Source organism: Cyanistes caeruleus, chromosome 6 (genome assembly GCF_971803275.1).
Source record: "Cyanistes caeruleus chromosome 6, bCyaCae1.hap1.1, whole genome shotgun sequence".
NCBI lineage: Eukaryota > Metazoa > Chordata > Aves > Passeriformes > Paridae > Cyanistes > Cyanistes caeruleus.
This window is the reverse complement of record NC_141706.1, coordinates 21228712-21246009: the sequence shown is the minus strand read 5'-3', so window position 1 is coordinate 21246009 and position 17298 is coordinate 21228712. Positions and strand designations below refer to the sequence as shown.

The window sequence follows — 17298 nt, the reverse complement described above, 5'->3', positions numbered from 1 at the left end:
GTTTGAGTGGTTTAAATGGTTCTGTTTCTCATGACTGATGGGCTGTTGTGTTCAAAACGGATGGGTCTCCCAGAGGAGAGTGACAGTGATTTTTTTTTCAGGCCCTCTTCCATGCAAGGTATGAAAATTAAAAGCTGGGGAAATTGCTTCTAACCAGAAAGTAGCCCAGAAAAGTTTTAACTGGGAAAAAAGCAAGCAAAAAAAAAAAAACAACCCAAAAGCCAAACTAAAAAGCTCTTAATGGTTTAGCAATAGAACCATGGGAACTGCTGGTGCATCTGCTCAAACCCTGTGGCAAGGTTCTTTTAAGGGATGTCTTTCCTCCCTGCAGGCGCTCAGAAGGTTATTACAGATATGACTACTCCTTCCAAACGTGCTGGTGCTTTAGGGAAGCTGGGCCTTTGCTTTGGAGTGGGCATTATTTCTGGCTCTGCCCTGGGAGGTGTTCTATCCACCAAATTCAGGTGAGTGGCCCACTTGTTTGGTGTTGATTTTGTTGCAATCGTTCAGGGAGCTGCTAGGGGATATTTTGCTGGCCTGCAGCTTTTGATGCTATCTTACTCCTGGTGGCAGTAGAGGACCATACCAGAACTCAAAATTTTGCTTTCTATGCTGCTACAAAGAATACTTCCACTGTTTTCAAGGAGATCTTGTTGAAGATCTCACCTTCTGCCTACTTAAGTACATTTGAAAACAAGCTGGACTGAGAAGTGGATTCTGTTTCTCCTGATTGTCTTGCCTTTGGAGATGAGTATGCTGGAAAGCGACTTTTAAGAAATTATATTGTACAACTGAGAAATGGAAATCAAGAGCACCATGAAACTGGTGGAGAAATTATGTCTTTGGGGGATGCTCAATATAGGGCAAGACTATGGGAAAGGGGAAGGAGAGCTTGGGACAGTGGGGGAAGAGAGTGAGGAGGTCTAATCCTGTCACAGCAGATGAAGCACACACCTGACAATTCCATGTTGACTTTCCACAGCAGGCTGACACCTTCTCTTACACTCTGGAGTAGGAAAGAAATGCTCAAAAGGTGTGGTGTGTCAGAGAATTTTGCAGGCAGTGAAGTGCATGTGGCTGTAATCTCCTTGGAGGATTCCCCAGCATTGCTCTGGTGCTCTACTTCTCTTTACTATAGGTACTTGCTTCTGCAGACTCAGGTTAAAATAACTCTGTAGCATAAGACAGAGGGTAAAAATCACTCTTATCCTTGTCCTAGTGCCATAAGCTCTGTGGACTGTGTATGGCCATACATCTCCTGGGTGTTTTGCACAGGGCACAGTGGATTATGATGTGGGGCGTCATGTGTTGCTCTCTGAACCCCCTCGTGTATCCACATGTATTCAGGTGCTGCAGTGATGCAATTTTGTGTGTGAAATCCTTTCATAGGCTGAATAGAACACCTTAAACTTTTAACCTTAGGGTTACAACCTAAAACAGCCCTAAAACCTGTTGGCTGCTGTACCTCGGCAGCGTTGGCCAGATGACACAAAACTGTCCAGGAAGATTCATTTTGTTGTTATTACATGGTTACATAAAATTTAAATTGGAGATGTACATAATATTAACTAAACACAATTTAAAAGTGTTTAGAGAAGTTACTGACTGAGTGCTGGTTTTAATAGGTATTATTTTTGATCAAATACAGTGATTGCAAACCTTTATGTGTTAACTGAAAGTAAAGGTTACCTCAGTTCTCATCTTTGGTTATATGCCCATATTTAAACATCAACATAGAAGCAGCATTGCTGTCTAGCAAATATTTATGGGGTTTTACTTTCCAGTGTGTGCATCAGTCATGGCTTTATAGAAAAGCAGCAGTGGGAAGGAATCTCCTGTGTCGTTTAATTAGTCAGGGACATTGACTTAAGGGCACCTTTTAGATGTTAGGGCTCGGTGCTGTCAGACAAGGGGAGGCTTCCAGACTCCTCGCTCACTTGGAAAGCTTCTGGACCTGTCCGCAGCACAAGGCTGAGAAAAGCGAACCTTGCCCGTCATGACGGGAAAGTGAGGCAGCTGCACGTGGAAAACGAGCTAGCTCTTGTCTTTGCAGGGGTTGTTCTGCCTGCATCCTGCGGAGGGCAGCGCCGGGAGCTCAGCCTGGCTGCTCAGCTGCTGCTGCTCTGCCCCGCCAGGCTGGGCAGCCCTCTGCAAGCACGGCCGGCTTTCTATCGGCAAGGGACGTGCTGGCAGCGCCCTCCTCAGCCCCCTGATGTGCAGGGAGGCTTGGTGAGATCTGATAAACAGCAGCTTCAGGCTGAGAGAGCCGCTCTGGGTGTTCGGTAGCAATGTTTGCTGCAGCCAAGCCCCGCTGTGCTTAGCTCCTCTGCCAGATTTCAGTGCAAAGATTAGAGGACCCATCCAGCGGGCTGATACGGGTGGAGAGCAGGAACTGAGCTGACAACAGCTCTGTGCCACGGAACAGCCCCCAGAGCATCGCCCTGCCCTCGGGCAGTGTCTGCCCCACCGACCCGCAGGAAAAGCAGTGGGTGTTGCTGCATTATGGACGTGCCCAGGCTCCTCGGCCTTGTCGCTGTATCCCACAGCCTGGCTGCTACTCCTGCCTCCCTGTTTCCCTCATCTGTACAGGAAGGCTCCAGCTGTACTCGGAGCTGCGTAATCACTTCCATTCTTTTTTCCCAGAAGAATGACCCAATCACCTTCCATTGAGAAGAAGCATTTCTGCTGTGTCATGGAAGAACAAAGCTGGAGATTTCTGTCCACTGCGTTCTTTGCTTTTCCTCACCACAGAGCTGGCCAGCATTCCCCATCTGTTGTTGACAGCATTATTCATATGTTAGCAGTGCTTTGTATACAAGAGAGGGAGTAGAAATCGGTCTCAGTTTTCAGCTGATGTCATTTTGGTATTATTCTTCTGTATTGTATTTACCATTGATGTATTTGACCTAATGAACTGGTCTGTTATTGTTTTCATTGTTGGAATAATGTTTGTCAACCCTTATTTATTAAGGGAGCCCTGGGGAAGTTGAATGTCTTATTCTGATTTGCATAGGATTTTTTGAATGTTAGATCCTGACCTCTGCTGTTAAGCTGTAACCACCAGCTCCAGCCTTTCCTCTTCTTCTCTTTAAAGTACTATATTTCCCCCCAGTGTTTTCCAAAACTTTGCTGGTCAGGCAAATTTCACCATCCGAGAATTGAGTATAAACCAATTTATTAACACAAGCACTCGTAATCTTAACCATTTAAAAAAGTGTTTTCATTTCTGTATACTTTTTTATTTTCCTTAATTGGTGTTTTCTGGTAATTGCTCAGTTGCGTCAGGATTGTGGATTTAAGTACCTAGTTTGAAATAACTCCTGTAGTTCAGCTGAGGGCTGCTCTTGGAGAGTGCAAACACCTAGAAAAGGTGACTAAGAGAAGGAGTTCTGTTTGCATTCTGCAAAGGTTCTCCCTCCCTTTCTGCGAAGCTGTTGTGGGATCACTTGTTGCAGGCAAGTGCATCCTAAACAGAGGTGATTTGGTATCTGCAGCAGAATTTTGTGGCAGCCCTGTGGTTGAAAGGTGAAAGCAGGCAGCTGGACTAGTTTCTAAAGTGGAAACATGAGTCTAGGTAGTTAATTACAGAGATTTCATCCTTTCTTCTGGGAGTATGATTAATTACATTTGGCTGCTTTTTTTCTTTCCTTCTCACAAGGCCATAGAGAATCTCTGCTGCATGACCCAAGAATTGTTTGTTTTCTATGGACATGGAGAGGTTTCATTTTAGTGACTCAGCTGTATGCTTAAATCTTTTGGAGCAAGTATTCTTTTTTTACAGCAGGCTTTGGGGATAGTTTGTTGGGTTTGGGTTTTTTTCCCTGCCTGTGCTATTATCCTTCTTCCTTATGGGAAGGAGCTTGTTTGCCTGGAGTAGGGAATTTTATTTTTTTTTTTTTTTTTTTTTTTTTTTTCAAAAAACCATTTGAGCAAAGTCCTCTGGCAGGGAATTTCTCATGGCTTTGTGGCAGAGTGGAAAAATTGTGGGTGTTGAAAAAACTGAAGGTTGGAAGCTGGGAAGGCGGGTGGGAGCACGGCAAAGGGTGAAAGGGTTGTGCTCCATTTCAGGACAAAGCAGGGCATTCTGCTTCTGGGAGCTGCTCCTGCTCCCTTTGAGCAAAAACTATGATGTTTTTCTGCCTGGGATGATGCTGATCAGCCAGGCATCAAGGACTGGTGACGCTTGTACAGGCATTGCTTTGTCCTTTGTGTCAAGGCACTTGGGAGAAAGGGAGGTGAAGTCTGCTTGCCAGCAAACAAGTCATCCGTGATCTTCAACATGGTCTGTCAGGGCTGGTTGAGCTCTGCGGTGCCCTGGGAGGAATGGGGACAGAAGAGGAAATGGGCAGCTCGTCAAGGAGCTGATGGCTTGGGGAAGGTGCAGATGCCCTCAGCTGTGGCCTTCTCTGAAAAAATAAAACAATCTAAAATTTTTTTCTTATCACTTGCTCTGCATGGCAGCTGTCTCAATTTGGAAGCTGCAGACCCAAAGTTTATCTGTAAATTCTGTGATAGGGGATCATGGATTTTATCCTTCAACAACTTGTTGGTTCAGAAGTCAGTCTAGGGCACTTCTGTCCTCTGTTCCCAGCACCAAAGTTTTCCAGTTCTGATAACTTGTTTAACCTATTCTTGAACCTAAGAAATGCCTCAGTGTGCTTTGGGTGGAGTTCATCTAATCTTATACATCTATGGCAGAGACAACTACAGCTAAATTTGCTGTTTAGGCTCTCTGGTTGACAGAGAGGCACAGGTGGTTCTACAGCATCCTTTACCTCCTGATGAAGCAGCTCAGTCTGCTTCCCAAGATTTTTCTTGACAGACCCCCAAGTCCCAGAACACATTTCTGGCCACTGTACATGTGGTTGGGGTCCTGGAGTTTGATGCTGGTTTGGGAATTTACCAGAAGTCACCAGGTCTTGAGTAGGTTTCTGTCCGTGCTGCGTTCACACAACAGGTCTTTACAGGACTGCACTAAGCTCTTCCCCAGCTCTTCCTTCCTGCAAACCCCTAACCTGCCTCCCACATCTAGGCCACTGGTTTTTGGGTTTGGGACCCCTGTCTTTCTGCTGTGTACCTGCTGGAAGATGGCAGTGTCACTGCAAAGGTGCCCTTGTTCCCCCTTAGCCCATCTTCAGCGAACCTGGCCCTTCTGTGCTCTCCCTACAACCCCTGGTCTGAACTCCAGGGCAGAGAGGTGAGGTGATGGGGCCAAGAGCTCCTCCTCTGTCCTTCACCCGTAGGTGGGGCCCTTTCCCAAGGGAGGAACAGTGGAGTTTAGGATGGAGCCAGCTGCCCATGGGCGGGAGAGCCTGTACCTTGTGGCTGCCCTCAAGGGTATGGGGTATGGCTTAGGAGGGCTAGGCTTGGGTTGAGCTGATGGGGGGCCTGTTGGCAGCCCCTTCCTCAGCCTTATCAGGTGTGCTCTCCATTTCCCTTCAAATTCCTCATTTCCACTTAGCCTTCTGCAGGGATTATGTTGGGAGGGCTGTGAGTGTGGCTGTGCCAGCTCACAGGGGACGGCCACCTGCCCCTTTTCCCCACAGCACCCTCCTACCTCCTGGGCATCTCTACCTTTAGGGGTTAGCTGCTTCATTTTCCCAAAGTAACCGTGGCAGAAATGCATTTTAGAAGAAAAAAAAAAAATATCCAGAGCTTCCTTCTGTGACTGGCTTGTGCCACTTACAGAGAGCTGAGGTTTTGGGGGCTGCTGGAAACTGGTTTGCACCAGAGCCATGGGAAGAGGGACTCCTGGAGCTCCATGGGCTGGGGCACTTACCCAAACAAAGAGGCAGATAGAGAATAAAAGGCAGAGGGGGAAGGATATCTCCAGGGGAGCTAAGGAAATTTCCCTGCTGCCTTTTCCAGCTTTCATCGTGCCTGTGCTCTGGGGGAGGCTGCCCTGCCTCGCCACCCCATGCCTGGAGTCAGAAAGTGAGGGGGCGGCGGGCGAGCGAAACCCCGGGTTGTGTGCGTGGTCGCCAGATCGCAATCAAAAGCGTGTGTGTTTGTGGAGTCAGCTCTGCTAAACAATTATGGATGTTGGAACACTGCTCCCCTACCCTGATGCTTTGAAAGCCCCGGGTCCTGAGCAGCGTGGGGCCCTGCCTGGTTTGTCGTTAACTGTGTTCCTGCAAGCCTGTGCAGAAGTGGTGGCTGACTTTTTTTGTTAAGCCTGGCTGAACAGCCCCAAGGAATAAGTAAAAAATGGGGCTAAAAAACCCACAATGGAACCAAAATGGGGATTTTTATAAAAAGGCACAAGGTATTTTGGGTCTGGCCTTGCTAGGAGAGGTCGAGTTGGAGGGCTGAACATGACCCTCGCAGCCCAGGTTGCACAATGAGGCAGTGTCTGCTCATGACTCACAAGGGCTTCTTCTGCTCTTCCCACTCCTGGAATATTTCACGACTGGGCAGCAAATCCAGCAGTATCACTGGGGATTGAAATCCAGGGAAATACTGTTTTCTTTGTTAACAGAAAATAGAAAGTACAGAATAGCCTGTGGTTAAGTCCCTGAATTGGGATTTGGGACTTGGCTCTGCTGTGATTTTCCCGTGATGCGAGTGAGTTATCCCACCCCTCTGCACTGCTGTTTCTCATGCATAATACAGGGAATGGGATAGTGTTTCCTTCCCTCATCCAATACATTTACAATATTGCTATTTAGATTATACAGCCTTTGGGATGCAGACTTTCTCTATCACGAGGTATGCCCATGCAAATATCTACTACCTTGAGGGAATACATCCAGCTTTTCCTGGATGTATTCTCTTTTTCATCCGCTGGTGCCCTGGGCAGGCAGAGTCTTTGTAAGCCCAATTACCATCCCATTCTGGGGGGCCTGTTTCCCTTTTCTTTCCTTCTTTTTTTCCCCCCTTTTTTTCCTTTTTTTCCCCCCTTTTTTCCTTTTTTATTTTCCCATTTTTTTCCTTAATTCTCCCATTTTTTCCCCTTTTTATTTCCTTTCTTTTATCTCTTAGTTGTTTGTAAAGAGTCAGTGCCAGGTTGGATTTTTTTTTTTATTTGTCATGGAAGAGTCCCAGAGGCTGTGGGCTAAGGTCCAGGGCTGAGCCCAGCAGGACCTAGCAGAGGGACCTCCAGGGCAATCTGAGGTGGCCCTACCCTCCTCCCTTTGTGTTTGCACATATTCAAATGGGCAGCTCTCTCCTTTACTTCTCCTAATCCTTTTGATTCAAAGACTCATGCTTATGTTTCATTCTGATCTGCTTCAGTGAACAAATCCAGCTTTGTGGCGAGGCCAGGGCAGGAAGGATGTGGTGCTTGTGTGGGAAGGACTATCAGACAAGGGAGGGAAGGTCAGGATGAGCGGAAACGTGTGGATGTGGCATGTGAAGGGTGGACCGGGAGGAGTTAAGATTCCTGGAGTTAGGGGGATGAGAAGTGAAGCTCTGCAGGAGACAGACTTTGTGATTTTAGATGTATTGTGTCAGCTGGGGCAGTAAGATTAGGGCACCAAGGGGCTTGGGCTGCAAGGAAGGAGTGTTTCCAAAACAGACCTTCATTTGCCATAGGGAAAGAAGGGACAGCACACTCCCTGCTGCTGCTTTCCTGCTTTCCTCCTGCCTGAAAGGTGACTGCTGGAAAGGATGGGTAGAAAAGCAGCCCTTTTGTAAGGCTTTGGTCTTGGCTTTTAAGCCATTCCCAGTGCTTTTGTTGGCCATTGCTGCTGGATTGGTGGGACGAACAGGAGGCTGCTGGGTGGCTGGAGAGATGTAACACCCCGTTGTCTTGAGCTGCCAGTTCACTTGTGGGCCAGGCCAAAGGCCAGACTGCTTGAATGGAGCGTTTAGAAAGATATGAAACAGGTGTGACCTTCTCATGACCTACACCAGCTTCCTTGGCCCCACCCAGGGGTTTTGCTTCCTTGCAGTCTCCTTATGAAACCCTGCTCACAGCCACAGCACCAGAGCCAAAGGTATGTGGAGCGTTTGGGCAGTGGATGTGGCCAGAGGGCAAAGGAGTTTCTGAATGGCCATCTCCAGGCTACCCCTGGCACTTGTTGGGGCTTGTCTCTTCCACCTGACAAACCATGGGGTAGTGCAGCTGAGCAAGAAGGTATTTCCAGCATCAGAAACTTCTTGGTGCTCCTCAGAGTCCTGTCAGTGAGCAGATGGAGTGGATGGAGCCGGTGCATGGAGCTCTGCCTGGGGATGGATGAAGAGATGACCAAGGATTTATGGGTCAGGATTAAAGGGAGGACAGGACAAGTGACATTACAGTCTGGGTCTGCTGCAGGCCATCCAACCAGGGTGACTGAGCAAATGGCACCCTCTATTCAGATAGGAGTAGCCTCATGTTCACAAGCTCTGGTCCTGGGAGGGACAACATAACTGGGCATAAACTATGCAGGAGGAGAGAGAACTTCCTGCTCCAAGTCATACAGGAGCCAATGAGGAGAGCTGTCATGCTGGACCTTGTTCTCAGCAAGAAGGCAAGGCTGGTGGGGAAGGTGAAGTCTTGGCTGCAGTGACCATGGACTGGTGGAGTTTGAGGACCTTAGTGCTGCAAGGAGGGTGCAGAGCAAGCTTCCTGCCCAGGACTTCAGGAGAGCAGACTTTGGCCACTTCAGGGATCTGCTTGGTGAAGTACCATGGGATAAAGCCCTGGAGGGAAGAGGGGTCTGAACAAGCTGGTTGATATTCAAAGATCACCTCATCCAGGCCTAGGAGAGATGTATCCCAGCAAAGCTGTCAGGAAAACTTGTGTAGATGAACAAGCAGCTCCTGGAAAAACTCATAGAGCATGTCTGAGGGAAGCTTTCCAAGGGTGGAAACAAGGACAGTTGACCTGGTAGGAATACAGAAAGATCATCTAAGTAGTCAGGAATCAGGTTCAGAAAACAAAAGCTCTGACAGAATTAAATCTGGCCAACATTAGAGGACACAAGAAAAGCTTCCATAGGCAGGTGGTTGATAACAGGATGATGGTGGAAAATGTGGACCCTCTCCAGAAGGAAATAGGAGACCTGATTACATGGGATATGGAGAAAGCTGAGGCATCAATGATGTTTTTGCCTTGGTCTTCACTGGCAGGTGCCCCAGCCACACTGCCCAAGTCAGAGCCAAGAAAGCAAAAGGAGGAACTGGGAGAAAGAACTTTCTGCTCTAGAAGATGAAGCTCAACATGACCCAGCAATGTGCACTTGCAGCCCAAAAGGCCAGCTGTGTCCTGGGCTGCATCAAGAGCAGCGTGGTGACCAGGTTGAGGGAGGGGATTCTGCCCCTCTGCTGCACTCTCAAGACCACCTGGAGTGCTGCACCCAGCTCTGGAGGCCCAAGCATAAGAAGGATGTTGACCTGTTGGAGGAATCCAGAGGAGGGCCACAAGGGCTGTAGCATGTATGAAGACAGCTGAGAGAGTTGGTGGTTTTCAGCTTAGAGAGCAGAAGAGTCTGGGGAGACATTAAAGCACCTTCCAGTACAGGGGTCTATAAAAAAGATGGAGGGGGACTTTTTACTGGGGCATGTAGTGACAGGACAAGAGGCAATGGCTTTAAACTCAAAGAGGGCAGGCTTAGATTAGATATTAGGAATAAATTCTTTACTGTGAGAATGCTGAGACACTGGCACAGGCCACAGGGTGCTCCATCCCTGGAGGTGTTCAACGCCAGGTTGGATGGAGCTCTGAGCAACCTGACCTAGTAGGATGTGCCCCTTCCCATGGCAAGGGTTTGGACAAAGATGATCTTTAAGGCCTCTTCCAGCCTAAGTCATTCTGTGATTTTATCAAATGTTCTCCGCAGCATTCCGCTTACAAGATCCTGACTGCTCGGGCTGAGCCCTGTGCTGTGCCAAGCAGTGCAGGAAATTACCGTGAACGCTGCTGGCAAACAGGGATGCTGATCCAAGAGGAAGGAAATGCTCATGGTGGGATCTGAGAGGCCAGACACCATGGTAAGGGTTCATTAGTGCACAGTGCACTGTGTTTGAGCCAGCAGTGTGTCTGTGCCATAGCACACACTGAAACACTCCCAGTTTTCCCAGTCAGCATTCCCAGGTGGCAGGACAACATCTCGTGGGGTTGTATCCTACTTGGGGGGATATGCAGCAGCAGATTTGGAAGAGTAGCATGTCTTGTTATTAACTGTTGTTTAGGAGATGGCTTGGGTGGCCTGAGAGAGACAAAAACCTTCTATGTCCATTCAAATTATTTGGTTTTCTTTATAATCATGTAAGGGGTTCAACTCTGCTCTCCAGCTGCCCTCTTATCCAGAACTAGTTGCCAGCCTTTCCTGAAATGACTGTGATTTTCTTCATCTTCCACTTGGGGATGTCTAGAGTGGATTTTCAGCAGATAAGGATTTAGCACTTTTGCAAGTCCGATCCATTTAAGGTAGTTCAGGATGTGAAAACTGTGAGAGTTTTTGAGAATCAGAGGTTTCCTTGTTTAGCTGCTATTACAGCAACTGTTGCTTCAATTTTTTTTTTTCTTTGAGGAGAGGGGATTGCACATCTAATCCTTTGTGATCTACATGCAGTATTAACTTTCTCAGTCTCACTAAATGTTCCTTTATTCCATGATATTCTCAGCTAAAACTTTTGGTCTAATTACATCTTTACAAAACTTTGCTGTGAATCCCTTTGAAATCTGCACCATTTTTATTTTTATGGGATTTGGTTCAATTCTCTTTTACCCCAGGGTATGTGATCTGAGACATATTGAAGTCATTGTAAGTGTTTCCTTTGAGTTTGGTTTTAAATCAAGCTCTGGGTAAAGAAAATTGTAGAGGAAGGAAGGAAAGCCCCAGAAACCTGAAAGATTCCTGCAGGATATTTCTTTAAAAGACCCTGAATAATTAGAAATCCCCTTGGAAAAGCCATCTGGGGAGCATCTGAGCAATGCTTACTGGAGGCCAGAGTCTTAAATGCTGTTCTGAGACTTATAAAAAGGGGGAGATGAAAGACAGTAATGGTTATTAAAGCTGAGGATGTTCATGCATCAGATGTTTAAATTTACTTCCTACAGAAGCTTGGAGAGGCTCTTTTCTGATACAAAGCTCTATAACAGATACTGTCTTGTGTGTGATGGGTTTATTTTCCCCTCCCCTTTCCAACTGTCTGGGCACGGTTGGATATGAGACAGATGATAGATCAATTCTTCTGGCTAATATTTTCCAGTGCAGCCCTGGTGGTTTCCCAGCCTTTCAGGAATTACTTTTCATGACAGAAAGAGGCCTTTTTCTGGATGTACCTACTGATGTTTAGAAATGAAATTTTTAAAGCATTTGTTGAATGACCCCTTTTGGGTAACCAGAGGAGCCTGTGGTTGGTGACACCAGGCTCACACCTCACACTACACCCACATGTGTTCTCATTGCATGTGATTACACGGTCTGGGATGTGTAATTGCCTGATTGTAATCTGTACACCCTACCAAAAGTTGCATCATTTTGATTTTGCCTGGGTGCGGTGTGGCAAGAACTTTGCAGACAGAGGCTCTTGGCCCTTGAAGGATTATATAAATTTTTTCCTGTACTTTTGTATAAAGTCAGATTAGTATTTTTTTTTTATTATTTCTTGGAGATGAAGGTTCAGCTGTGGCAGGGAAGAATTTGCAATAGCTACAGGAGTACATCCAAGGTGCAAAACTGCTTTGAATAGCAGTGGAGTTGAATTGTTTCAAGGTTTTCAGTACACAAACACTTCCTCGAACATTGCGGCATCCAGTGTGAGCAAATCCCATTTATTCCTCTCCAGCTATGCTGGTGAGAGGCCAGGTGCCCACTGGGAAAGCAATCCAGAGCCCTGTGCATCAGTCACTTACCTCAGCCTAACAGGACCCAAGGTCAGATGATGGAAAAAGGAGTGACAAATACCTACCAAGAATAATCCAGCTGGGAGATAAGGCCTCACCTCTCTACAGGGGATGTGCTCAGTGGTGGCACCCAGTGAGGGGGAAAGCTCAGGAATGCAAATGGCACGCTGTGACAGGGCAGTGAAGCCATCTGATGGCACACTCAGGCACTCTTTTACTGGGAACTGGAATCTATTTCTGAACTTTGGAAGTGAGCCATCCAAAAGTAAATGTTTAGTCAGCCTTACAAGCTGTCTGAAATGCGTGATGTGCCTGTGACAGGGTGATTTTATGGGGATCACTTTCTTTGTCAAATGTGATTCTGCTATAAAGAAAATCTACAGTCAAAAGAGTTGATAAGGTGTGGGAGAAGTTTAGTTGTCTGTTCTTGAGAAATGAGCTGCAGGGGAGAAAAGGGAGTCTGCTTCTTCTGCAAGCACTCCTAAAGGGCATGGGCAGGGGGGGTGCTTTCCCCATGGCAGTTGTACCCTTCAAAACAAGCTCTAAATCTGGGGATTTAGCACAAAACTGGTGTTTTCTGCCAACATTTGTCTCACAGGCATGAGAAAAGCCGCTTGGCTTTGAGTTAGAGCTGGCTTCTTGCTTTGACCAGGAGCTGTTGCCTGTGAGGGCAGGGAGAAGGGAGTGCAGAGACAAGCTGGGCATGACTGCTGGAGCAAAGAGGGATGCCAGGGAGCAAGAGCCAGCTCTTGAGTGGAACAGTACCACAATGGGGCGCTGGGTGGTGTGGGGTGAGAGGAACAGAGGGCACCAGCAGCTGAGCATGATGACTTGGCCAAAGGCTGAAAGTAGAAAGCCAAATCTCCAGACTTTGGCTTTTGGAAACCTGTAGCTCAGACTGCGGGCTGGGTTTGGGGCTGGGTTTTACTTCATTTACTTCATTTGGGAGAGCAGAGAGTTACAAAATGTGGATCTGGGTTCAGGTTACCATTCTGCTCCCCTCAGCTATTCCAGGTGTTCAAATATGAACTTCTGGCCCAGGCCCATCTCTAATTAGGTGTATTCTTTAAAAGTATTTTCCTTCCTTGGCTCCTGTGCTCTTGGCTTGTCTCCACTAGCCCTCTTTGCTGTGCTAGAGCACGGTTTGCTGGGTATATTAATTGAACTGTTTACACACCTGCTTTCCTGCAAGAATAGACACCTAGCTCCTTCTTTTAAAAAGACAAGCCCAGAGGCTGTAAACAGGAATTGTGCTATGTCTGGAAAAGCTGAACTGCTGCTTATCTGCACTCCCTGGGGCTGTGGGAGCAGCAGCAGCAGCTGCTGCAGACATGGGTCAGTTGAGCACGGAAACCAGCCTGTACACTCTTCCCACCAGTCCTGTCCTGCCACCCAGCTCAGGTCCTCTGGCAGCTGAGGAGTCACCTTCTCTGCAGAGTTATTCCCTTTTATTGTGGCAGTGACAGGAGAAGCCTCACCTCACATTTGGGTCAGCTCAGATGCATATTTTGTCTCGTGTGTGAAAGCTGGGGTGTCCCTGCAGTTATGTCCATGCAGGATGGCTAAGGGGACCCTTCCTCTCTTTTCATGGCTTTACCTTCCAAGGTCAGTTTCTGTAGAAGCTCCCCAAAAGCAGTGGTGTGTTCATCACCCATTTTACTCTTCTAGTCATGGCCAAGGGACATCTTCCATAAAACATTGTGTGACTCAAAGAACAACTGTGGAAAGCAAGGTGGGTAAGACCTGTGTGGTGCACAGCAGATGGAATGGTCCCTCATTGTCTCTTTGGGTTTAAAAGGTATAAGCATAAACATGTGCCACTGCACAATTTTGCTTTCAAAGTATAAGAGGATTACCTTAAAATACACTGATTTTTGTGGTTATGCTCTACACCCCTGAATCCTGCTTTGCAGCTGCTGTTTTAATGAGTGACACTGAGTTTTGCTTTGCTGCTTCATCTCTTTGCTGAACACGACTTGCACTTCCCCTGGAAGGTACCAGCTGGCCACGAGCTGGGAAGGTTGGTGTGCTGTGCTGCTGGTGTGGCACAGGCCATGGAGTGCGGTGCTGATGAGCTGGACCTTGCAATCTTTAACTCTCCGCACCGCTTGAGGTTTCCAGTTCTGATGAAGGCCTCTGGAGCAGTCCCCCCAAGGCAGGCCCTGGGGAAGGGGCATGCAGATCAATGGGCTGGGAATAGGGAACAGGAAATCAGATGCGCCTTAGGGCAAGATTTGATATCCAAATTCCAGTCCAGCTAGGATTGGAAAGTGCTGCTATTCCCAAAGCACTGGGCTGGACTGGTATTACTCCAACAACCTCCAGAGTAGACGCAAAGATGGGTGCTTTTCATCCACTGGGGAATTCCAGAAGGCATGATAGTAGCTTTTTGCTGCTTGTGCTGTGGGAGAACACCAGCAACTCTGCCCAGGAGCAGCAGAGCTCCTAATCACCCAGCAAGCAGTGGCTTTGTCGTGGAACTTTATGTTGGCGTTGATCCCTGCTTGGCCGCTGAGTGTTGGTTACATGCCATGAGTGCTACAAGCTGTAAGGGCTGGGAAATGTCAGCTCTGCAAAAGGGGCCTGAAAAGACGAAGGTGACAGGTACTTTTGTCCAGGCTTGCGTCAAAACCCCTCAGAGAGGAAGAGAAGGCTTATGCTATCGCCCTGCTTACCTTCCCTCCTGCCAGAAACAGGAATCAGGGCTTTTTCTGGAGCCCCGTGGCTACCTGCAGCCAGCGCACAGTGGCACGGTCGTTCGCGCTGCGCTCCGTGCTCCTGCTAATGGTATCAAATCAAGCAGGAAATTATTTTTGGAGCAGTGAAGCATGTTGAAACCCAGCAGAAGGCAGCTGTTTGCGTAACCGGAGTTGTGGGAGAGCTGCCTCCCTTGTTGCCAAGCACTCCACTTCCTATCCTGGTGAGAAGCGGCTTCCCCGCTCCCGGCAGCGTGAGCGAATCCCCTTAGGCTTGGGAGGCTGGGCTTGGTCCAGCATCCATCCTTCCTGTAGCGCCTGCTTCACCGCTCTCAGTCCCCACACACTTCTTTGGGGTGGAGGGGGTGTCTGAACTATCTGACTCTTACTCCTTAGATCACTGCTCAGCCTTCTCCTTAAAAACACGCTACCCCCAAAACAAAGGGTTTTCTCCAGAATTTCAAATGTGTTTCTGTTATCTCTCAGCAGAGGTCCATGTCTGGCAGACAGCCCATGCTGGAAGTGAAACAATAGCTCTGCTTCAGTCTGATCATCTGCACCATGTGTTTACACCCTGGCTGCGTTTCCAGCCCAGTTTGGTGCCCTGGCGGCACACACAGTGCCTTCACAAGGATGTGCCCTGGCACGCAGCTCCTCTGGCTGCACTTCAGCACCTCCTTTTCAGTGTAGCTCTTTCAGCAGCTCCCAAGTGTCTGATGGGGCTTGGGTTGTTTTCTTTCACTTTTTTTTTTTTTTTTTTTTTTGGGGTGGGGGGGAGGGTGTTGGGGGCATGGTCTTGGCATGCTGCTTTTTCACTCTCTAACAATACTGTTTCTGCCTTTTCTTTCTGCTCCATCTTCCAAGCTGGTGTCCAGGCACTGGCCTCACCGCCACCTGTATGTTGATGTTTCTCTTACCAAAACAGGTCTCTCACCCAGGTCTCTCTGCCTGTCTCTTATGCCCTCATACAAAAGCAGAAATAAATCCTTCAGCACTTTAGTGAAATGCTGTGCCCCATAAAATGGCATTGCTAATGTGAGTTGTAGGATTGCGTTAGCCAGAAAGAATGAGATAAAGCCACGGCTGCAGAGACAGGGCTTAAATTCCTGCCCCCAAAATGTGATGCTGCTGTACAGAAGGGAAGGACTAAGTCAGTGCAGGGAAGTTTTGAAAGTTACCGTGTGGGTATAAAGTCTTTTTTGTTTGTGGAATTATTATGTCATCCCTCAGTCATGCAAATGTCACCCCAGAAGAAAGACTTTTTCACATTGGTGCCCTGTTCTGGAGAAGTCCCTCCCTGATTATTCATGACCGTGACTCCTTCAGCCATGCGCCCCTTTCCTAAGGGCTGTAGGGTGGAAAGAAATTCCCTGACGCAGTGAAAGGCAGGGAAAAATCCAGTGTACCCGAAATGACTCTGTCTGAAATACTTATGGCCTTTCAATAGGGTAATTAAAATCTCATGCAGCCCAGTTATGGTCAGAAAAGGTGTCTGTCCTGTGCGAGGCTGAAGCTTGTAGAAATTCACAAGCATTCACTGACATTAATGTATGTCAGCAGTGAGAGCCTGGAGTTGGGATGATGGGCAGGGTGATTTCCATTCTCTGTCGATGTCTTGGTGTGAAGCAGATTAAAACCTACCTTTTAAAGCCACTGTTATTTCACTTAATCATAACCTTTCAGCAAAAGTGCTGCATAGTTTCTGTGTGGTTTGGTACATGATGGAGCCTTTTGTTTCTGTCTGTTCCATCCATGTCTACATTTGCAGCTAACAAATCTTTTGCTGTCTAGGGCTGTTTAGTGCATGTTTTTAGCTGAAAATCCAATTCTTTTCCCCTTGCCACTTAATTGCTCCCTGTGGCATCATTATGCCTTGTGCCATTGCTTTTGCTTCATTTGGTTTGTGAAGGACACAGCACAGAGTGGGAATACCCTTGGAGACGTCCCAGGTCCATTTTGAGTGTACTTCCTGCCTTGTCTTTCAGCTCTCTTTCTTTTCTTTGTCCCCTCCATTGGCCTGAAGGGATGGAAGAAAAAAGCTTTGAAAAATCTCCTGTTTGGTGGCTGCTTTACCTGGCCACTCAGGCTTTGCCTGCGCCAATGGCATCCTTGATATACAGTGCTTTAGCCCAAATTTCTTGGGACCTAAACTGAATAATTTATTAAGATTAATAAAGGAATCACATTTCCTGAAGATAAAACCAGCCCATGAAATGAAGTTAGTATGGGCCTTAGAGGCGATGCAAAGAGAGGAACAGCAGCAGAGTGTGAGGAGCAGTACATTAAATTGATCCCTTTGAAGCCTCTAAGGTCAGTCTTGTTTCCTCAGATGAATGCCATAGCTAGGTCAGAATGGTGCCTCTATTTCTCTGCTGCTATTTTACCAAAGTGTCGCTGTAGGGAAGGGTTTAAATTTACTTTGTCACCTTATCTCTGGGAACCACTTCAGTTCCGTTTCCATGACGTTCCTGAGAAGCATAAGACTAGAAAGGGATTTATTGTGTCTTTGAACTGCCTTTTGCTCTGAGGAATGAGGATATAATTGTAACGTAGGAAGGACAAACTGTACATGTTCAGGCTTGTCCTGCCTGATCTTTCCCTGTTGCTTTTTTTTCCTTTGCCCCTTGCAGCTAGCACTCATGACTGGGACTTTCCAGCCGATAAAGTCTTGGCTAGCCTCGGGGCTAATTTGCTCCTAGCAAAACCAGCTCTCTGGCAGGCTGGATGTGCGCTTTCTTTTGATGCCAACAGGACCAAGGTTTGCCACTTTTTCTCTTCCACCAGAGCATCCATCTCTCACTGTTCACATCTGTGAGATGAGTACAG

At 47.4% G+C, this 17298-nt stretch overlaps 1 protein-coding gene across 5 annotated transcripts in view; it reads left to right on the top strand.

Annotated features, from left to right (window-relative positions):
* Positions 1 to 17298, top strand: part of SLC67A1 (solute carrier family 67 member 1) — a 59148-nt gene that overhangs the window by 4985 nt on the left and 36865 nt on the right. For all 5 annotated transcript variants that reach the window (XM_086892404.1, XM_086892407.1, XM_086892406.1 and 2 more), the window contains one exon: positions 332 to 464. In XM_086892404.1, the coding sequence (XP_086748530.1) occupies positions 332 to 464 (133 nt within the window). The remainder of the gene's footprint in view (positions 1 to 331; positions 465 to 17298) is intronic.